Genomic DNA, 21,291 nt, shown 5'->3' on the forward strand with positions numbered 1-21,291 from the left:
GCTAAAACCAGGTATATTGGTACATGCTCTTAATCCCAGAACTTGGGAGGCAGAGAGAAGCAGATCTCTGTGAGTTCAAGACCAGCCTGGTCTACATAGAGAGGTCCAGGACAGCTAAGGCTACATAGAGACCCTGTCTCAAAAAAACAAAACAATAAACATTATAGCTAAAATATATAAAGAACTTTTTCAATTCAATAAAGGCAAACGACCTAACTAAAAACAAGCAAAGCAAAAGAACAGATATTTCTCTTCTTTGTTGTGAACTGATTAATAAAACAATGAAAGGTCATGTCTGCCAGGTCAAATGGCTATAAACTTGCTGGTTCTATGTCTATCTCCAGGAGACCAGGAACAAACAGCTACAGACTGGCACCATCTGGGGGCCCTTCACTGAGGGGGCCTAGCACGATCTGCAGAATGCCTAGAAGAAGGAGCACACTTCGGAATTATTCCTCCCAGAGCGCTATGGGCCCAGGGCTGCGAGGGTGGCAAAAAGTAGCAGGCCACAGGGTAAGGCATGGGTAGAGCACTCCAGAGCAGAAGCAACAACTGAGGACCATTCTGTTCTTACCTCACCCCAGGATCTTGTCCTATCTCCCTCTCCTGTCCCACCCCATGGCCAGCAACACTGAAGTGGACAATACCATTCTGTAGGGTTTGTGCTCTTGACTCCTTTCCCAAGTTCACATGGAAGCCACCTCCTAGGGTTGGGGTTTTGCCAGCACCTGGAAATATAAAAAAAAACAGAGGTTAGCTAGAGCCTGGTAGAGAAGCCCCGAAGCCCCATTCACTGACTGTGAACAAAGGAGAATCCAGCATTCCAACAGGAACAGCAGCAGGCTAAGCAGAAGACTTTGCTCTGCCTAGCAAACAGATGTGGCCTTGACCAGAGGCATCCTAAACCTTTAAAAAAGAAAAAAATAGGGACTGACAAAATGATTGAGTAGCTAAGAGCTCTTGTCTCCACGCCTGATGACTCGGACCCACATAGAAGAAGGGAAGAACTGATTCTACAAGTTGTCTTCTCCACACATATACCATAACACACCCCATAAATAAATGTAATTTTAAAAAGAACAAGAAAACATATTCTATTGCTCTAATTAAAGTAGATATGTGCTTTTAATACAAGACAATCATGGGATCTGGGGAGATCGCTCAGCAGTTAAGAACAAGTACTGTTCTTAGACAGACTTAAGATAGGTTCCAAGTAAGGCCTTTCTCAACCACCTGTGACTCCAGTCCAGGGAAAGCCAACACCTCTGGTCACTGTGGGCACCTGCACTAATATTCCTATACCCAAACAAAGATGCATACATAATTTAGAATAATAAAAATAAGATCTAAAAAAGCCCTTAAATTACATTGAAAAAGAATGGTGGCATTAGCCAGGCTGAGCACAGTGGTGCATGTCTGTAATCACAATGCTAAGGCACATGGATCAGGAGCTGCAGGTCGATGCGAGGCTGCAGGCCCCCACCCCCAAAGAGAAGACAGATTTCCACTTGAGATGAATGCTACTGCAATCTCTGCACTCCTCCACTCCAGCCCCACACCAATCACTACCACTCCCACAGGCACAGGCTACCACCTCCCGCACCGGCACCCCCACACTTCTGCTTGGGCTCTTCTACCCACAGTGGCCCTAGGAGCTACCTTCTGACTCTTGTTCCTGCCACCCCTCCATGTGTGAGCAGCTAGAGGAAACATGATGTGAAAAGCACTTACTCAGCAAGCTAAGGTGCTAGCGAACTCAGGCTCCCTCAAGTGTGAAAGAAGAAAGGCCAAATATAACCTCTACATGGAACTGCCAACTACAAATTCACCTAGATCTTCAAATTTCAGATGTGCTTGACTTCTAAAAACACTGGGTATTTTGCTTTTCTTTCCTTCCTCCCAGACAAGGTTTCACTATATAGCAAAGGCTGATTTAAAACTCAGCCTCCCAAGTGCTTGGACTATAGACGTGCACTACTATGCTCAGCAAACATTTGGTACTTTCTACAAGTTTTGTAACAAAGAATATAGGCTGGAAGTATAACATAGATGGGCTTGGCAGAGTCTGCCCCCTCGTGGACAACAGAGAAGGAATCTACAATCACAGGCCACTTGGGGAAGATCACCTCTGACTTAGCCAAGAGCAGAGAGGGTTGAACCCAAGACAACATGGGTATAAACAGATTGGATGAGCTTTGGAACAGACAATGCCACCCTCACATGACTAGACCTAGGAAGAGGGCCAGGAGACCTCAGTGCCCAGAAAGGCCTCTCCATAGCACTGTCCTTCATTTTTCTCACAGAGTCTCCAGAATGGAAAGTCTTTACAACTAGAAAACTTGGAGGCCAGCCTGCACTACATAGCAAGACCCCCACCTTAAAAAAAAAAAAAAGCCAGGGTGGTGGCCCACTCCTTTAACCCCAGCACTCAGGAGGCAGAGGCAGGCAGATCTATGAGTTTGAAGACAGCCTGGTCTACAGAGTGAGTTCCAGGACAGCTACACAGGGAAACCCTGTCTTGAAAAACAAAACAAAACAAAACCAAGAAAAGATTCTTTGGCAGGTGAGATGGCTCAGCAGCTAAAAGAGCTTGCTATCACTCCTGACCACCTGAGTTTGATCACTAAGAGCTACATGGTGGCACATTTATGAACAACTTGCAGGAGATGGTTCTCTCCACTATGTGAGTTCTGGTGATTGAACTCAGATCATCCATCTAGGCAGCAGTAGCTTTACCCATAACTTCCCTAAGTTAGCCTCTGAATTCTACACACACTTATGTGCATACGCATATAAATAAATGTAATACAAATGTTAAGTTCTGATTAGTGGGCTGGGGAGTACATGGCTAGCACATGAGGCCCTGGATTCTACCCCAAACACCAAAAACAATTCTGATTATTGGAACCTCAGGGAGTACTTCCAGCCTACTAACAAGGTTTGCTGCTCCCAGGATAGGGGAGGATAAACCCTGAGGAGGCAGGAGCCACAGGTTGCTTGGTGCAGGAGCTCTCTCTGCAACAAGCATTTTGAGAGTAGTCCCAAGTCTTGGGAAGGATGAAAAAGCACAAGGGTCGCCATTCACTGACAAAGGGAGGCCTCAGAGGACGTGGCACATGCTGGGAAGTGTGCATTACTGAAAACCCTGCTTAGCCCCTGCCATCCTTGCTCATAAAGGTAAGCCCAGACTCCTCATGGTATGGCTCAAATTCCAACTTCTCCAGCTACCCACTGCCTTGCATTTGGCATCCGAATCTGCAGTCCTGATGCCCAGTACTTCCCTTGGCACAGGCTTCTTGAAAAGGCCTCTAAAACTTAATTACAGGTATAGGATGGTTAAGTTTCCCTAGCCAGAAATCTCCTGCTGCAGGACCTCATCACCCACCTGAGTGTATTAAGCATATATTCTAGAGTAGACTGTTACGTGTCCAGCTTAGGTTGCTGTAAGTAAGGACACCTAGGAAAAGGACAGCAGTGTTAGAACCTATAAGACAGCCTCCAAGGAGAAACAACTTTACAATAAAGATGGAGGAAGGCCAAGATGAGCAAAGAGCACCAGGGACCTACCAGGGCAGGAAACGGGACAAATCATCTGTTTCCTGCCTGTGTGGTCGTGCTGATTTGGGGTGGAGGGTGGTGTAGGCAGGAGCCACAAGAAAGATACCTGCTCAAAGCAGCTGACACCTCCTTCTTGTATAACCTACACCTTCTACCAAGGCTAAGAATTCATGACCCCACAGTGCATTCCCCAGGGCAGCCACGGCTGGTTGCTGGAGTGCTTCTCCCTGGAGAAATATCTTGATGCCACCTAAGGGCCCATCTGATTTTCACTTAAGGCTTTGGAACACAATTTCCAGGATGCATGGTAAGACCTCACTCCACCCTGGCTCTATACTATTTTCCCTGATGTTATGAGGGCACTATGTCACCAAGCCATGGGTGGACCTAGAAAAGTGTCTGCCAATGGAAAGCCCTAGACACCTGCTCCCAGAATGACCTGTTATTACTGTTGTTATCACTCCAACAGGCATCAACATTCTGGTAACTATTCAGGAGGCTGTAGACAATGTGTGGTAGAACCGCTGTCACAGCAGTCCCGAAGACACCCTTGGGAAGTCACCTACAAAGGATAAGAAATCGTGTGACATGTGAAACATACCACAGGGAAGGAAAAGCAGGAGGGAAAGGTCAACCTCGAGTCAATGTTTTTTTGTAGATATCAACAAAACTGGTAAACCAGCAAGAAAGACAAAGAGAAACACAGACACTAACATCTAAGGAAAAGGGACATCTATCTTTCAGACATCTAGGACATGGGCTGGGGGTAAAGCTCAGGGGCAGACCACTTGCTTAGCGTGCACGCACACACGCGCGCACACGCGCGCACACACACACACACACACACACACACACACAACCTATGCCACCTTTGGGCCTCCTCACTCATGCAAACACACATGCATGTATGCACACACACACACACACACACACACACACACACACACACACACACACACACCCTATGCCACCTTTGGGCCTCCTCACTCACATGCAAACACACATGCATGTATGCACACACACACACACACACACACACCCTACACAGAATCAGCCACATAGAGCCTGGTGGTGCATGCTTGTAATCCCAGTGCTTGGGAGGCTGAGGCAAGGATATTGCTGAAAGTTTGAGGCCAGCCAGTCTACATAGGGACACCCTGTCTCAAAAAACAACCAAAAGAAGTTAGGTCTTGTAGGCTCATAACTCCAACTACTTAGGAGGCTGAAGCAGGAGGAGTGCAAGTTCAAGGCCAGCCTGGACAACTTGGCAAAACCCTGACTCAAAGTGTAAAGAGGGGGCTGGAAATACAGCTCAGTGGCAGAGCACTTGCATGAGTAAGACTGGGTTCCAGCCCAGAACCATACACACAAATACATATAAATATGCATATATACAATTACTCTACGACAGAAGGGAAGGTGACCACAAATCTACAATTCTAAAAAGGCTCACAATATCTGATCCCAAGACATTAAAATGTAAACAAAATGTAAGGATGGATGCAAAACAGAACTCAGAAGCAGACCCACACAGGTGCATACAGTGATCTCTGCTGAAGGTACAATGGTAACTATGCAAAAAAAAAAAAGGAAGCCTTTTAGCAAACTGTGTGGAAAACGACCTCCACATGCAAGAAAGGAACCTCAGCTTGCACATCATCATTTTCCACAAGGCATAACTCAAAATGTGGTATAACGGCTTTGTATGCCGGAGGCCCTGGGTTAGATCCCCAGTGTACAGAAAATAAAAATAAAACTACATTAAAATGTAAACAATAACTTTTAGAAGACAAATGTAGTGGCGCAAACAAAGACATTTTAGATTCATGGCAAAAGAACAATCAAGATATCAAACGACCAATTTGAGTGTTTCAAAATGTAAAACCTTTGTTCAAGATGAGTAACTTCTGCTCCGTGTATCATATATACAAAGAAGGTCTTGGAAGTAAAACTCACCAAAGACTCTCAGCACTCAACGGTTAGGAAACAACCCTAATAAAAAACAAGGACTAGGCAGAGTACTGAGGCTGGGTCTATCTTCTTAGCCCTAAGGGCAATGCACACCTGTCAGAGTGGCCAACCGGGAAAACGGAACGTGCATCAGATGCGAGCCTGAAAACCTTGCCTTCCAGATTCCGGGACCCAGCCCGATGGCCTCGGTTGGACCAGACCGCGACGCTTGGACCGGGAAGATCGAGGAGCTCACGTCGGTGTACGGGACACGGCGGGGAGTCGGCTGCAAGTTCCTAGCCGGGCCCAGCCTCAGTTTCCCGGCCTGATTGCCCACGGCCTTTGGCAGGACGATCAGCTGCTTCGATTTCCCCGCCTCCTTCCCACTCATCTCGCACACTCGGCCCTACCCGCCCCCGTTTCCCCGCGCGGCAGGACCCACCGTCCAGCGACACGAACTGGCCGACCGCCGACGAGCCGCCGCCGCTGTTCTCCACGAACTGCACCTCGGACACGATGATGTTGTCCTCGAGCACCGAGCCGCAGCCCGTGCACACTGCATCGCCGCGCGCCGCGTCCAACTCGATGTCCGTGCCGCCGCAGCCGCGGCATACGCGGCCCGTCATGGTGGAGCCGCGGGGCCCGACCGGCCCCCCGCCGCTGAGCTGCCCGTTCTCCGCCCGCGGCCCTTAGCCTGCCAGCCCCGTCGCGCCGCCTCTGTCTGAGCCGCGCTCTCGCGAGGCCGCCGGCGCCACGCCCGCCGATTCGCCGTGGCAGATTCGCCACGCGCTTCTGGGCCGCGCCGCCTCCAACGGCCGCGCCGCGGGACCGAGAAAGGAACGCAGGACGCGTCGGGACCCTGGGACCGAACCGCCAACCTTCCGGCCCGCCAGAAGGGAAGTTCCAAATCCGTAGGCCTCGCGGGCCCCAAGCTAGCAAAGGGGACGGACTTGCAGGTCGCCGAGGAGGGCGGGACCGAGGCGGTGAGCGCCGCCCCGGACCCGACAAGGGCCGTGGGAGGAGCCTGGGGCGGGGCTTAGCGTGACGGGGCCCGGGCTAGGGCTGTGGGCGGAGCCTGGGAAGAGTCCCAAGAGGTGTGGGAGGAGCCTGAAGGCGGGGCCCAGGCCAAGAAAAGGGCCGTGGGAGGAGCCTAAGGAGAGCGGACAGACTGAGAGAGGCAATCTGGAAACAAAGTAGTGGGAAGGGCTTGTGGGCGGTGCTTGAGAGTGTCCAAGGCCCGGCCCAGGGTCGTGGTCGGGCCTGCATGGATTGGGCCAGTGGGCTGTGGGAGAGACCAGGACGGATGTCGAGGGAGGAGCTTGGGGAGTAAGCACGCCCTAAGGCAAGACTAAGAACTTGGGGAGGGGCCAAGTTGTGATGGGGACTAGGGAGTGTTCCCGGCTAAGGTGAACGCTTGGTCCCCTCAGCGCTAAGTTCTCCTTAGCACTCCCTATTTCCTGACAAGGACTGGTTTGGGTAGGGTGGTGAGCTCTGGCGAAGCGGAGCCTATATGCACAGCCCTCTGAATCTGCAGGTGCGGCTCACTAGGCAGTCTTTGGGAAGTTTAGCAAATCTTGTGCTAAACTTGCCAAAATCTTCTGCCACGGGTAAGAAACTCCAAAGTTAGGCTGCTGGACGTCGCAGGCAGCTCAGATGAAATTTAAAAGCGCCCTTTCCTGGATTAAGAGGAAGCACTGTAAACTTGCAAACTCCTCACCAGCTTGCAAAAACAGTGTAAACCCTGCAGGGCAGTGGTGGCGCACGCCTTTAATCCCAGCACTCGGGAGGCAGAGGCAGGTGGATCTCTGTGAGTTCGAGGCCAGCCTGAGCTATCAAGTGAGTTCCAGGAAAGGCGCAAAGCTACACAGAGAAACCCTGTCTCGAAAAACCAAACCAGTGTAAACCCAATTGAAATATCAACGGGATGGTTTTTTGTTTTTCGAGACAGGGTTTCTCTGTGTAATAGCCCAGGCTGTCCTGGAACTCGCCACCACCGCCCTGCGTCAACAGGAATTTTTAAAGAACTTGGAAGAGATCTTGAAACAGCAAAGAAAGGGTTGGCGAGATGGCTCAGCGAGAAAAGGAGCTTGTCAAACAAGTCTGCGTGAGTTTGATCCCAGGGACTCCCAGGTAAAGGTGGAAGGAAATAACCGACTCCACACGTGTGTACCCTCTCCAACATCATACACAACGATAATAAACTTTAAAATCAAAGTAGCAAATGAAAGATGTGAAGGATCTAGAGTGCTGTATATCACCCCAGGGATCCCAACCAGTGGAGGGATTCCCAATCAGCTTCAGAAGGTCCAGGACAGCCAGTGCCATGTAGAGAGACCCTGGAGAACATGTCTTAAAAAAAAAAAAAAAAAAAAAGCGCATGCCTTTAATCCCAGCACTCGGAAGGCAGAGGCAGGAGGATCTCTGTGAGCTGGAGGCCAGCCTGGTCTACAGATCAAGTTCTAGGACAGCCAGGGCTACACAGAGAAACCCTGTCTCAAAAAACTAAAAAAAAAAAAGAAAGAAAAAAGGAAAGGAGGAAGGAAGGAAGAAAAGAAAGGAAGAAAGCAATACCCCAGAAGACCCAAGTGAGGCAGCTATAGGAGCACCTGATTCCTATACAGTTGGTGTCCTCAGGTGATAGCCTTGGGCAGGAATCCCAGGGTCCTCAGACCTCCTCACAGATGTGTCTCAGCTCTCAGTGACCCCAGTATACATTGCAATAAGGGCAGGGGCTGGGAAGGGAACAGAGCAGAGTCCTTCAGCCCCACACAGGAACCCGGTTGAAGCCTACCTTGTTCGCAGGGACTGTGGGGTGCTTCCCAGCCCTTTTATGTTGTAGTTTATAAGGCTCACCCTACCTAGATCTTGAGAGCAAGGAATGTCTTGCTGCACAGGGAATGAACATAAAAAGGTGGGCCCATGGTTGGTTCCTACCACTGAGTCTTCTACTTCACTGTTCCCTTTACCTGGCACACACTTTCTCCCGAATGCCATCTTATAAGAGAAAACATAACTCAGGGCTGGGGTTTGGTGTATTTCAGCAGTAAGTACCCCCAAATACTTCATTATGGAAAAGTATCAAACATACAACAAAGGTGAAAGAGTGCCTCTGTTAACCCCTTGCCTTGCACAGATTCTTCAGTGTAGACCTTACTTACCCCACTGCTTTACCCATTCTCCCCACCCCCACCCCTCCTCATATGCAGTCATTGGCCTTGCTTCCTCATATTCCCAAGTATGGCGTAGTGGTCAAGCCCTTCCCACAAACTAGTCCAATACACACATTTCCTTAAGATCAATTTTTTTTCTTCAATAAACTTTGTACAGTGTGTATTTGTTTGCCAGGGCCACCTCAACAAAGTGCCACAGACTTGGTGACTTAAATTTTTCTACTTTTGTCATCTAGAGGCTGGAAGTCAGGATGTGAGCAAGATTGTTGCTCCTGAGGCCTTTTGCCTTCTGCCTTAAAGGGTCTCCCACCCTCTGTGTGTCTGTCTGTGTCCTCTTCGCCAGTTCTTTTGTTTTGTCTTTTGGTTGTTTTTCAAAACAGGGTTTCTCTGTGTAGCCCTGGCTGTCCTGGAACTCCCTTTGTAGACCAGGCTGGCCTTGAACTCCCAGAGATCCACTTGCCTCAGCCTCCTGAGTGCTGGGATTAAAGGTGTGTGCCACCACTGCCAGGCTTCAGTTCTTTTAAGGGCACAGCCATAGTGAATTAGGGCCTATTCTAATGACTTGATGCTAACATAAATACCTCTTGAAAGGCCACATCTCCAAACATGAATGGAATGGGGGCAAGTCATAGTGTAATGCTCAGCTCTTCCAGGACCATCCAGTGAGCTCTGACAGAGACAATGTGACAAGGCAATGCGCTTGGTGCTTCACGATTCAATATTCTATGGGCATTAGTGCACCAAGGGAACATCCTTTTTCAAACATCCAGCCTATTGCAGGATTTAAATCGGACACAAACCCTAGGTTACTGTGAATGGAGTGATCATCCCCCCTGGGTGAGGATCACGCCTGAGCCCTTCCTTGAGGCTTTCAGTGAGGGAGGGAGGCTGCCCCTCATGTACCTCCAGTTCATGCCCTGCTACTGCAGTGACCCGTCTGAGTGAGCTGCATCGATCACACTCCCTGGGAAAGATTGCACATGCTGTGATTCAGGGATCCTGGCAACAACGTAATTACAGTGAGTTTTTCTAAATCCCAGATTTACAGGCAAATTTGCCTTCTTTGTGTGTGTGTGTCCCACCTCTCCTTCACCTGACCATTCTCCATTTCCAACCCTGAACTGATTTGTGGTTTTTACTGCTCTCTCCTTCGTCCTCCCAATTTACCATGTCCCTGCCGAGTCTCTCTTCCTGGTGGCTCTTGCCCACCTGGCACACTCCATGGCAAACGGGGCTAATGTTTCCTGCAGTCTTTGCCTGTGACTGGCCGGCTCTTCCACAACTCCCTGGCTCCCTTATAAAAACAGCCTGGATACCCTTTTACTCCAGAGTTTCTCCCACATTTCTGCTTGCTCCCGGATACAACCTGGCACTGAAAGTCTACTCCATCTGGCCTGTGATAATCTCAAAGTCCCCATTTCCTGTTAAATCCCAGTGCTCAATGTAACAGTGTTAAGTGAAAATACTGGCTCAGAACTGTAATCCCAGCAATTGAGAGGATGGGGCTGGAGGATCGTGGGTTTAAGGTCAGTCTCAGCTACGTGCAGAGTTTCAAGCCTAGGGTACTTAGGACCTTGTTAAAAAAACAAACAACAAATTGTTTCAGATTGCCAGGATCATGTTTCCTAAACCTAAAACTTTAGAAAAATAAAATCACCCTACAGAAAAGAAGCTGTACTTTTTCTTATTCTGTTGACGGGATTTTGAACATTTATTTGTTGTCAGTGGCATTATGTCTTTTGTGATGTCATTGGCTGTTCTCTGTATAGTAGTAGGACCTTGGTATTTTCCCTATGTACTCGATTACAGTATCATTATGTCTATTGCAAGAAACACAGAAGCCGGGCTGTGGTGGCGCACGCCTTTAATCCCAGCACTCAGGAGGCAGAGCCAGGTGGATCTCTGTGAATTCAAGGCCAGCCTGATCTACAGAGTGAGATCCAGGACAGGCACCAAACTACAAAGAGAAACCTTGTCTCGAAAAACCAAAAGAAAAAAAAAATAAAAAAATAAATAAAAAAAAATAAAGAATAAAAGAAAAAGAAAAAAGAAAAAAAGAAACACAGAGGGGCATTAAAATTTAAACTCTATTTAAACTCTCTATGATTTTCCAACGCTCTGATTCATAAGCCTAGGTTAACTGTGGCCAGTAGGTTAACAGGCATGATGTCTCAGACCTTTAATCCCAGTTAGAGGCCAGGCTGGGCTACAGAGTGAGTTCCAGGAAAGCCAGAGCTACACAGAGAAACCCTGTCTCAAAAACCAGAAGACAAAATGACATAAAATAAAAGGATGATTGCCTGGTGGGTCATTTGTCCATTACTCTAGGCCATGCTGCTCATTGGCTTTAACTCCTGACTTTTCACACTCTCACATACCATGACTGTTCCTGAGAACAACACTGAGAACCCCCCTTTGCTGGACACCTCATGCCCAGGATGGGTAAATATGTCGTGGCTGGTCTGTCATTTCCCTGTTATCGGACATTCCTTCCCATAAGCTCTCCCTTTGAAATACTACACACACCTGCAATGCAACCGAACACATGCCCAGGCAAACTCCCAAGACCGCTGCCAACCAGAAGAGGGCAGCTCTAGACTCTGTTCTCAGGTGTGGGGTGAGGGAGCCCACACTCCTGAGCAGAGGAGGGGGTGCCTGCCTCTGAGTGAATCAAGCAGGCAATCAAAATGTGCATCTCCTCTTATAAAGAAAACAAAAGCCTGTTTTATTCTTTGTGAATATTTTAACATTTGTATTTTGCATTGGCCTGTGGACTTATATGGTTTCCCAGGGCTGTAAGAATATTACCTACTTCTTCCCTTTTTTTTTCTTTTTTTAAATCCTGCTGTGAACAGACACCAGACAGCTTGGGAATTGAACCCAGGTCCTCTGGAACATCAGTCACTGCTCTTAGCCACTGAGCCATCTCTCTCCTCTAGGATATCACCTACTAAATAAATATATATCCCTATAAAGATGGTCCTTAGCTTGTAAAGGGGTAAGTGCTGGGGTTGTCCTTTGCATATTTATTTTTCCAGAACTCATGAAGCTCTAACTAAAGGGCACCTGGCGCCCTGGATCAGCCGGTCAGCTAGCTGATCAGCCAGTCAGCCACAGGTCTATTTTGACTTATCTGACACAAAACATATTTTTATTTTTCTGAGACAGGGTCTCATGATGTAACTCTGGTTGGCTTGAAGCTTTCTATATAAACCAAGATGGCCTCAAAAATCATAGGGATCCCACTGCCTCTGCCTCTGGAGTGATGGGATTAAAGATGTGCACCACCAAAAACCCACAACCGGCTTGACACAACAATTCCCTTCTCAATTAATATACTTCACTGTTGTAAAGAACACGAAAGACAGATAAGCAGGAAGGAAAACAAAGAAATCAACTGAATTCCCAGCACACAGAGATAATCTCATGGTGCTGAGCACAGTTTATATTTTCTTATTGCAGTTTGAATTCCTGTACATCAATATTTTTGAAAAAAAATGTATCTGACCTGCATAATCATGTATTGATGATGCCATGTACACACATGACAGTTTTTGCTTTTTTTTTTTTTTGCCAAGTAGGATTAAACTTTCTATTTTCAGTGTTTTTTGTTGTCTGTTTTGAGACAGGGTCTCACCATCCAACAGCCACGGGCTGCTCATTCAGCAGGTTTGTCCAACGTCTGTTTTCAGACCTGAGGTTTTAGTTACTGACATCCTCTCGGACACATTGGAATATGCCCTTTTCTTCTCACTGCACCAGTAGTGACAGCACTATTACTGCTAACCTCTATGAGCAATTATGGCTGGCTTTCGCACCTCCCATCCCAGCTCATGATGCAGGGAAGTGGGTATGTTATAGTTAGCTTTACTGTCAACTCCCACCAATTAGAGAGCCTCACCTGAAGAGCTGTTCCTTTCATTTCACTGTGGGCCTCCCTCTGACACCTAGGGCAGACTGCATTTGTCTCTCTCTGTCTTCATGTGCGGTGTTCAGAAACTATTATCTATTGTTCATCAACAAACTACCCTCAAAACAGGGCAACACACTGGGCAGTGGTGGCAAATGCTTTTAGTCCTCGTACTCGGGAGGCAGAGGCTGGCAGATCTCTGTGAGTTCAAGGCCTGCCTGTTCAACAGAGTGAGTTCCAGGACAGCCAGGGCTACACAGAGAAACACTATCTTGAAAAACCAAAACAACAAAAACGAAAAAAAGAAGAAAGAACAAAAAGAAAGAAAGAAGAAAGAAAAGAAAAAAGAAGGCAACACATCATAAATGCAGGAGTTCCTAAAAGACCCACATACAAGCACTAGAACCATCATGCTCATGATGACCTTGGGTCTTGGCAGAGAGCTCAGAGATAAAGCTGGTAAGCAGAACTAGCAGAATGCAAAACCTGGGTTTTCAAAAAAGAAAAGAAAAAGAAACAAAGGAAGGAAAGAAAGGAACAAGCAGCTATAAACTGGGAGGGAGAAGCTGTCGGTCCCATATTGTGAAATAACTGTCTCTGATGGCTTTTTCTTTTTTCTTTTCTTTTTTCTTTTTTTTTTTTGTTGTTGGTTTTTTGTTTGTTTGTTTGTTTTTTTGAGACAAAGTTTCCCTGTTTAGTCCTGGCTGTCCTGGAACTTGCTCTGTAGACCAGGCTGGCCTCAATTTGCCTGCCTTTGCCTCCTGAGTGCTGGGATTAAAGGCGCACCCCACACCCCCCATGGGGCACTGCTGGCCTTTTTATGTTGAGCTGTCTCACCTGGGCCCTTCAGCAATCCAAAGGTGGCCAGGCTGGGAACCTTTGTGCTCCTGGACTGCAGCTACTTTGGGCTAATGTTGTAGCTTAAGAGCTGCTAGGGCCAAGGGAGATCTGATCCAAATCTTCAGGGACACTAGATCTCCAGAGCCTGGCTGGTACTGCCCTTCCCTGTGGCAATTCCACCCAGTCCTCAGACCTCACTCAGAACTCATCCATGACCTCCCACCTCCTGCTTCCCACACGGTATCTGAGCGCAGACCCTTTTAATGTCGGAACTGTCCTAGCTCCTGAAGATTGTCCACTCCTCCAGGGCAAGCAGTCCATCCTTGCATCTCTATGACTTGACACCAGCTTCGTAATAACTTAATTGAATGAGTCAATGAGAGCCTTTCCAAACCTTTCAACTCTGAGGCCCGGTGAGGTCTTGGAGATGCCTCCAATGGCAGCTCCCTGTCGTAGTTCTGACTGCAGTCAGCATTAGTGGTTTATGTCCTGCTCCCTGCAACCACCTAGCAGGGCATCAACATGGAAGACCCCACAGACCATATTGATGCATAAAGCTCAGGCTCTTGTCTAACTAGGTCAGACATATAATAAATCAGGAAATGGAGACAGAGCAGGTGCCTGTGAACTTCAAACCTCTTGGTGGATTCCCAAGGACAATCCTCCAACTACAAGCAGCTCTTGTTCCAAATGTTATTTGGTAGGAGAATAGGGACTAAAAAGCTACAACAAGATTAACAGATGGAGGGGCTGGAGTGATGGCTCATGGGTTAAGTAAGAGTGCTGCCTGCTCTTCCAGAGGTTCTGAGTTCAATTCCCAGCCACCCACCACATGGTTGCTCACAACCATCTGTAATGAGATCTGGTGCCCTCTTCTGGCATGCAGGCATATGTGCATGCAGAACACTGTATGTTACAATATATGTGATAAATAAATCTTTAAAAAAAAATTAATAGATGGGCTAGGCATGGCAGCACAGGGGCTTTAATCCCAGCATTGAAGAGGCAGAGGCAGGCAGATCTCTGTGAGTTCAAGGCCAAGCCTGCTTTACATAGAGTTCTGAACAGCCAGGGCTACATAGAGAAACCCTGTCTCAAAAACAAACAACCAACAACAACAACAAACATGAAAGGAGCCACAGTTGAAGACTGGAAACCGTTCCTTACCTGGCATCATCTAAAGAATAAAGTATGTTGGAGACAAATGCATGAAATAGAACCAGTAGCAGAGGGGGTGCTTATAAAAGGCAGTACAGTGAGTGGCCAGATTTTTGCTTATTAGTTTATTTCCATTCTTGGAAGTTCTTCTTTGTAAGATTAATTTTATTTTGTGTGGGTGTGCAGATGCAAATAGATGGTGTTGGTTCTCCATGGAGCTGGACATGGATGTTGGGAACTGAACTCCTGCCCTCTGCAAGAGCAGCAAGTGCTCGTCCAGCCTCCATTGTTCCTTTCTTAGTTAGCTATTTCTATTCTATGTCTAATTAAGAAGGCATGCTTTTTCTCTCACCTCTTTCTGGCAGCTGTCAGGATTTTTACCTAATCTGTACTATGTCTTCTTTTAAGTGCTAATAAAATTGTTTTGAGTTTAATTCTTTTATTTTTTTAAAGATTTATTTTTATTTTTATGTGCATTGGTGTTTTGCCTGCGTGTGTGCCTGTATGAAGGTGTCAGATGCCCTGGAACTGGAGTTACAGACAGTTGTGAGCTCCCATGTGAGTGCTGGGAATTGAAGCCAGGTCCTGTGGAAGAGCAACCAGTGCTCTTAACTGCTGAGCCACCTCTCCAGCCTTTTCATTCTTTTATTAGTGAGACTGGGTACACTACAAGAGCATCTCAGTTTCCTCGATAACAGCTATGGTCCTGTTCCACTGCCATGGACCACATCTGCAACATTGTTCGGCTCAAAATGACCCAGTGTTTGGTGCTCTGCCATGAGCCTTCCCGCCCACAGCCTCTCCTTACACACCCACTTGGCTTCTGAAGGCTACCTAGGTTCCCAGACAGAACATTCCTTTCCCCTAAGGAGGCCTGCATGACCCACACTCCACGTGACCAGGGTGACTTCTGTGTGTGAAATTTCTGTCCCTGCCTCCTTGATAGTAGCTTGGTCGAGTCTGCAGCCCTGTCCCTGACACAACAAGGCTGACAGGGCCTTGTCCATGCAGGCATGCAGAATATGAACTAAGTTGTCACAGAAACACAAGCTCCTCTGGCAACTCACCTGATGGACTAGAGTTAACAGTGTAAAGAAGGCTCAGAGCCTACCAGTGCTCACTCACTAAATACACGGACATGAGTCTGGTGCACCCCAGCACGGACAGAGGCCTGGAGTCCCTGTGGTTCCTGTGCCTTGGACACACCCCAAGGTCCCCGGTCTCTGGGGGAACTTCTTTAGCATGCCTTGCCTTCAATTTCCTCATGTGGTATCACATTCTCATGCCAGGTTTACATCATTTTAACCCAAGCTAAACAGACCAGTAGTTTCCAGAGCGCCAGCTAGGAGGGTGTGATCCCCAATGTACAGGCTGAGGGAAACCCAGTCACAATCTGTGGGCCTGTAGGAAGCTGGCTATACCTCTACCTCCTGCTACTACTCATGGTCCTTTTAGAAACCCAAGAATTTAATTCACTACCAACAAAGTTTGTGAGCAGGTAACATGTCTGGCCTTAACAGTGGGTTATGTGTGGTGATTTGGGACTGTAGGGCTCTGAAGGACCCTCTCTCGGGCCATGACCAGCCATCTCAATTGTCCACAGGCGTTCATCCTGAACTAAGTTTCCATTTTAAAGGAAAAATGCTCCAAATGTGGAAGGGTGGGAGTCGGATCATACCTAGTTTGCCGGAAGAGGCATCTTCCAGCTTTCAAGGAACTTGTCTTGGGACCTACAGTTTACAAAAGGAGGAGGGACACATTATTACTTTGGAATACAAAGGCCAAAAATGCAAACAACAGCTTTGGTGAAACAGATTCAAACTGCCATCTACTCACTCAGAAAACACACTGGTCATTGCTAACATGTTCCCATGACCTTAACAGACAGCCACCACCAGCACCACACACACACACACACACACACACACACACTCACACCTGATGCTTCCCCCTAGAAAGTGCAGAACTGCATGTATCTCTCACTTTCCTGCCCTTTAAAGTGAGAATGGGCAGATATATTCGTTGAGAAGCTACAATGGTGTCTAGTACAAGATGGCACAGCTCGACCGAGGCCACTGGTGCCAAGCCCCAGGGTGCACAGCGTGGTCACCCTCGTTTCCTCCCTTGACCCTGGCTGCAATGCCTGCCTGGTGCGCACAGACACAACTCATCAGGCAGCCCATTCTTCTGCCTGCAAATGCACTCTTGGTCTGTGCCCAGCACTGTATGCCAATTGCTGAGGTCAGTGGATGCTTGTCCTTTGCTTCCAATCAAAGGCAGCCTGTCCACCAAGGCTGCTGAGGCTCAGTGAACACGGCCTCCGGTTTCCTAGGTACAAGTCTCACGACTGGCCCCAATAGGGCCGCAGTGTCAGACAATATTCATCTCAGCTGGCCACAGACTGACAGATCCTCTGGACTTTGTTTTACTACCCCAGTGAGTGGGGGAACATGAGGAAAACACAGGTCCCCTTGTTCTCTTCAAAGTGGGACTCTGGCTTTAAGCAGTTGCAGCTGTTTGCAGCTCCCATCCTGGAGGAGTTACAGCAGGAGGCTGCCTCTGGCAGAGGAGCACCAAATGTTGCCGGCAGGGGGTGGGGTGTCACGGCAGAGGAAGGACCACCCCCACAGGGCCTTCCAGGGAAGAAAAGCAGAAAGTAGGGCTGCTGGGGGCGAGGGGGTGGGGGTTAAACCTGAAGGGCAAGAAGGGACAGCCAGGTCAAATTGGCTTGGGTTAGAATTGTTTCAATAAAATTACTTGTAGATAATAGGACATGGGACCCAGAGGGAGAAAGGCAATTGTGTAAAGCGGTGGATACAAAGAAACAAGACATGCCAGAAAAGCTTTTTCCTAAATTTGTTGACTTTGACCAAAGACAGCCAAAAGGAGAGAGGAGGGACGGAGCCTCTCCGAGCCCCAGAACCTAGCCGGCCTTCCCAAGGCCATGCCTGGAGTCCCTTGCCTGTTAGGCCCTGGGAGCAGTCTGATCGTCGTCCCGCGCCCCGCCCCCCATCGGCCCGAGTTACCAGTTCACTGTGAACAAGGCAGAAAGGCACCCTGTACCAAATATCTGCTATGATGGTTTTGAGAAAAACTTCTCAGTAAAGAAATAAATACAGCACGGCTGAATGTAGGGGGCTGGGATGGGAGGAGGTTGCTGCATGGGGCAGCTAGGGAGGACAGATGGTGGCTGAAACTCCTCTAGGGAGAAGAGTGGGTGGGGCCTACAGAGTGCGAGAGGAGCCCGGAGGCCTTGGGGTCCCGTGCGGGAACGCACAGGATGGCAAGGGGCCAGGAGGCACCGGGGTACATGAGCACGTGCCCAGGCCCCCGGCCCGCGCGCGGCAGGGAGCGTTGAGGGCTCGCTGACCTGGCCCCTCGGGTAGCCATCGCATCGCTCGCCCGGGATGGTCCCTCGCCTGGGAGGGCTGAGCCTGTGCGCAGGCGCGCGCGCGCGCTCCCGCGGCCGGGCGCCGGAGACGCCCTGAGGCGCGCGCCTCACTTCCGGTAGGCAGTGATTGGGTGGGCCGCGCGAGCCCTGCCCTGCCGGCCAATAGGCAGCGCGGAGCGGCAGGGGGCGGGGCGCGGGCACAGCCCGGACACCGCCCGCGGGCCTGCCCGACTCCCGCCCGGCCGCCGGCGCCATGTGACCGCGCCGCCGCCCTCCGCGCGCCCGGCCCGCCCGCCCGCCGCGCTCCCGCGGCCCGGCGCAGCCCCAGGCCGCCGAGGGACGGCGGGGCCGGCGCCATGGCCGAGCGGGGCCGCCTCGGCCTGCCCGGCGCGCCCGGAGCGCTCAACACCCCGGTGCCCATGAACCTGTTCGCCACCTGGGAGGTGGACGGCTCCAGCCCCAGCTGCGTGCCCAGGTACGCCCCCGCGCCGCGCTTTGTCCGCGCGCACCTGCCCGCGGGCCGGGACCCCCTTGCCCCGGAGCGCGCGCCGGCGAGAGCCAGGCGAGGGCCGGGGCGGGGCCGTGGGCCTGTGGCTCGCGGGGCCAGGGCTCTGCCCGCACCTTGACACCTGCGTCCCGGGCGGGGCTGCGCGCAGCGGACCTCGGGCACCTCGGGCGGTCGAGCTCTCGGCTGGCTAGTGCCACCGCTCTCCTCCCGCGTGCAGCGGCACTGTCACACCCCAGAGGCCTGGGCCCGAGGCTCGCTGGACACGCCACTGTTGGCCTCTCCTGTGCCCCGCGGGTCGGGTCTGCTCTCTCTTCACCTGTCGGCCTTGTTGCCGAGAGCTGTGGAGAGAGCACCGGAGTCCGCTCTACTCTTCGCTTGGAGCTGTTAATTTTACGGCTGCAGAAGCCTGGCCTTCCTCCCCTGGGTAGGCGCCCTCCCACTCCCTCGCTCCATGGAAAGGGCTAGACGAGATTTACCCACCGGGCGGACGCTGTGAACACCTATCTTTATGTGGACCCACAGCTTCCCATTCTTCTGCCCAGCTTGAAACTTTTGGGATTTCTTGACTTGGATCCTACTCAGGAGCCTCAGATTGTGAAGGAAAAGAGGAACTCTAGACGCTAGGCTGAGGGCGCTGCAGGCTTCCCCTCTGGGGAGACAGGGAAAGTAGGCTTATCACCAAAGAGCCTTCCAGGTACAGAACGTGGACAGTGTGCCCCGGGGCGCGGGCGGGAGGTGAGCTTGAGTAGAGAGATGCAAGGGAGCGGGAGGTTCTTCACTGCAGGTTGGCCTGTGGCTCCCACTCTGCTTTTTTCAGCAGGCCTCTGAGTGTGGTGTTGGGGTACAGAGGGCACTGGACAGTGGCTTTTCCCTTTTGGGTCTGGGCTGTACCTTTGGGAAAGGAAGGATGGATACTGAACACAATTCCTAGACCTGAGGGTCAGCATTTGTCTCACTGGGAGTATCTCCCAAGTCACCAAAAGCAAAGAAGGGGAATGTTGGACCCTCCCACTCTGTTTCTGTCTCTTTAAATAGTTGCCCTGAGCATCGCACTTCACACTGGCCCTTGTGTTCTTTTAGAAGCCCCTGAGTTCCTTAAATGAGAGCCAAGGGGGTCTCTCTCTCATTCCCTTCTCTTCCCCTGTTCTTTCTTCTTCTTCTTCTTCTTCTTCTTCTTCTTCTTCTTCTTCTTCTTCTTCTTCTTCTTCTTCTTTTTTTTGACACTGAATCTCATTATGTTGCTGAGGCTGCTCTTGAATCCTAGGCTCTTGTGACCCACCCCCAACACCTGAGCTTATTTTATAGTTAGAACTACAGTTACAGGTGCATGCCCCACACTCACCTAGACAGAGGTCATTTCATTTTTCCTCTAAAGGTGGACTTTTGTTGTTATTGTTATTTTTCGAGACAGGGTTTCTCTGTGTAGTCCTGGCTGTCCTGGAACTCCCTTTTGTAGACCAGGCAGACCTTAAACTCACAGAGGATCCCCCTGCCTCTGCCTCTCAAGTGCTGGGATTAAAAGCGTGCACCACCACTACCTGGCCAGGTGGACTGTTTTTTTTTTTTTTGCAACAGGGTTTTGCTTTGAGTCATGGATGGCCTTGAATTTGTTTTTATAGCCCAGGGTGGCCTTGAACTCTCCATCCTCCTGCCTCTGTCTCCTGCCCTACAGGGATTATAGGCATGCTCCATCATGTCTGCTCTGGTCTCTGTTCTTGCAGCACCTAGAATACCCTCTTTCTATAGGAGAAAGCAGGGTCAGGGAAGGATGGGGCATCTGGGATGAAGAGCCGCAGATGCTGGGGTGCTCTGGGATTTGTCCTGGATAGAGGTGAGAGACTTTCTCTGGAGTGATGAGGGCCTCGGTCGTGTGGACCAGATGTTCTGTGTGTGAAAGCATGGTGGTCTCGGTACAGTGCTGCCTGTTCTCAGTCCTGTGTCCTTCTCTGCTCTGCTGGTGTATGTGCCTCCTGTGCACACACCCTCACACCACTTGCGTGCACTGCTGCTCTTCTGGGCACTGTCCGCAAACAGGATCATGATGGTGCTCCCTGAGTTCTTTCCACTGCTCGCCCTGGCTTTGGTCAAGTCTTTAGTTTTGCATCTGTGCCCGTGGCCTTTGATGCGTCACTGCTGCATAGTATTCCCTTGGAATGATGACACCCGGGCGGGCGTCTGTTAAGGGACGTTGTCGGGTTCTCGCCCTGCTACAAATCTGCCATTGCCACTGCAGAGGAGCTTCTCTCACCTCTCTCCTGTGTGCGTGCCCGTCCCTGTGGCAGGCAGGACTGCCTTGAACGTGTTTTGCCAAGTAGGAGGATTTAGAGGTGTGGGTGTGTGTTCACTCGGTGTTACTATTCAGTTGCTTCCTAAAGCAGTTGCGCCAACTCCGGCCCCCAGCACCAGGGTGAGAATCCTCACTGCCTTGCATTCTTGCCAAGCTGGTGGGTGTGAAACAGTGTTGTGGTTTTAGTTTGAATTTCTCTGATTATGAATCTAGACCATTTGTACTTCCTTGTTAGTGAAATTCCTATTCATGTCTTTAGCCAATTTTTCTTTCTCGTTTTTCCACCACTTGAGTCTCAGCAGTTTCTTCAGGGGATAGTAATCTCTTCCCAACTAAAACTACCGAAATGCCCCTTTCCAATTGCATGTCCTTCAGAGTCGGCCTAGAGTGTGTGGACGGTGGGGTGCAGGTGGAATCCACTCCCCTCACTTTGGCATTGGGTGAGTTTCAGTTCTCCTTCCTTCCCTGGGAGGTGGTGAGACAGCTCTGTGTCCTCGGGGAAGCTGGGTGCTAGGCATC

General features: G+C 49.9%; 2 protein-coding genes across 9 annotated transcripts in view; one reads left to right on the plus strand and one right to left on the minus strand.

The window, feature by feature from the left end:
- The window catches only part of Brf1 (BRF1 RNA polymerase III transcription initiation factor subunit), a 49,316-nt gene extending 42,815 nt beyond the window's left edge, over positions 1-6,501 (minus strand). Inside the window, exons 1-2 of one of the 2 annotated variants that reach the window (XM_028883684.2) lie at positions 5,951-6,501; positions 575-728 (exon numbers count right to left, since the gene is read on the minus strand). In XM_028883684.2, coding sequence (XP_028739517.1) covers positions 575-728; positions 5,951-6,134 — 338 coding nt within the window. In that variant the 5' untranslated portion in view covers positions 6,135-6,501. The remainder of the gene's footprint in view (positions 1-574; positions 729-5,950) is intronic. The other variant, XM_028883682.2, reaches the window with a different exon arrangement.
- Positions 6,502-18,285: 11,784 nt separating this feature from the next.
- Pacs2 (phosphofurin acidic cluster sorting protein 2) overlaps positions 18,286-21,291 on the plus strand; it is a 64,779-nt gene continuing 61,773 nt past the window's right edge. For 6 of the 7 annotated variants that reach the window (XR_005092874.1, XM_028883666.2, XM_028883669.2 and 3 more), the window contains exon 1: positions 18,287-18,452. Coding sequence is in view for 6 of the 7 variants with exons in the window: in XM_028883666.2 (XP_028739499.1) it covers positions 18,334-18,452 (119 nt within the window). In the remaining variant the exon portion in view is untranslated. Of the gene's footprint in view, positions 18,453-21,291 lie in introns of all 7 variants that reach the window. The other variant, XM_028883668.2, reaches the window with a different exon arrangement.

Source organism: Peromyscus leucopus, chromosome 14 (genome assembly GCF_004664715.2).
Source record: "Peromyscus leucopus breed LL Stock chromosome 14, UCI_PerLeu_2.1, whole genome shotgun sequence".
Lineage (NCBI taxonomy): Eukaryota > Metazoa > Chordata > Mammalia > Rodentia > Cricetidae > Peromyscus > Peromyscus leucopus.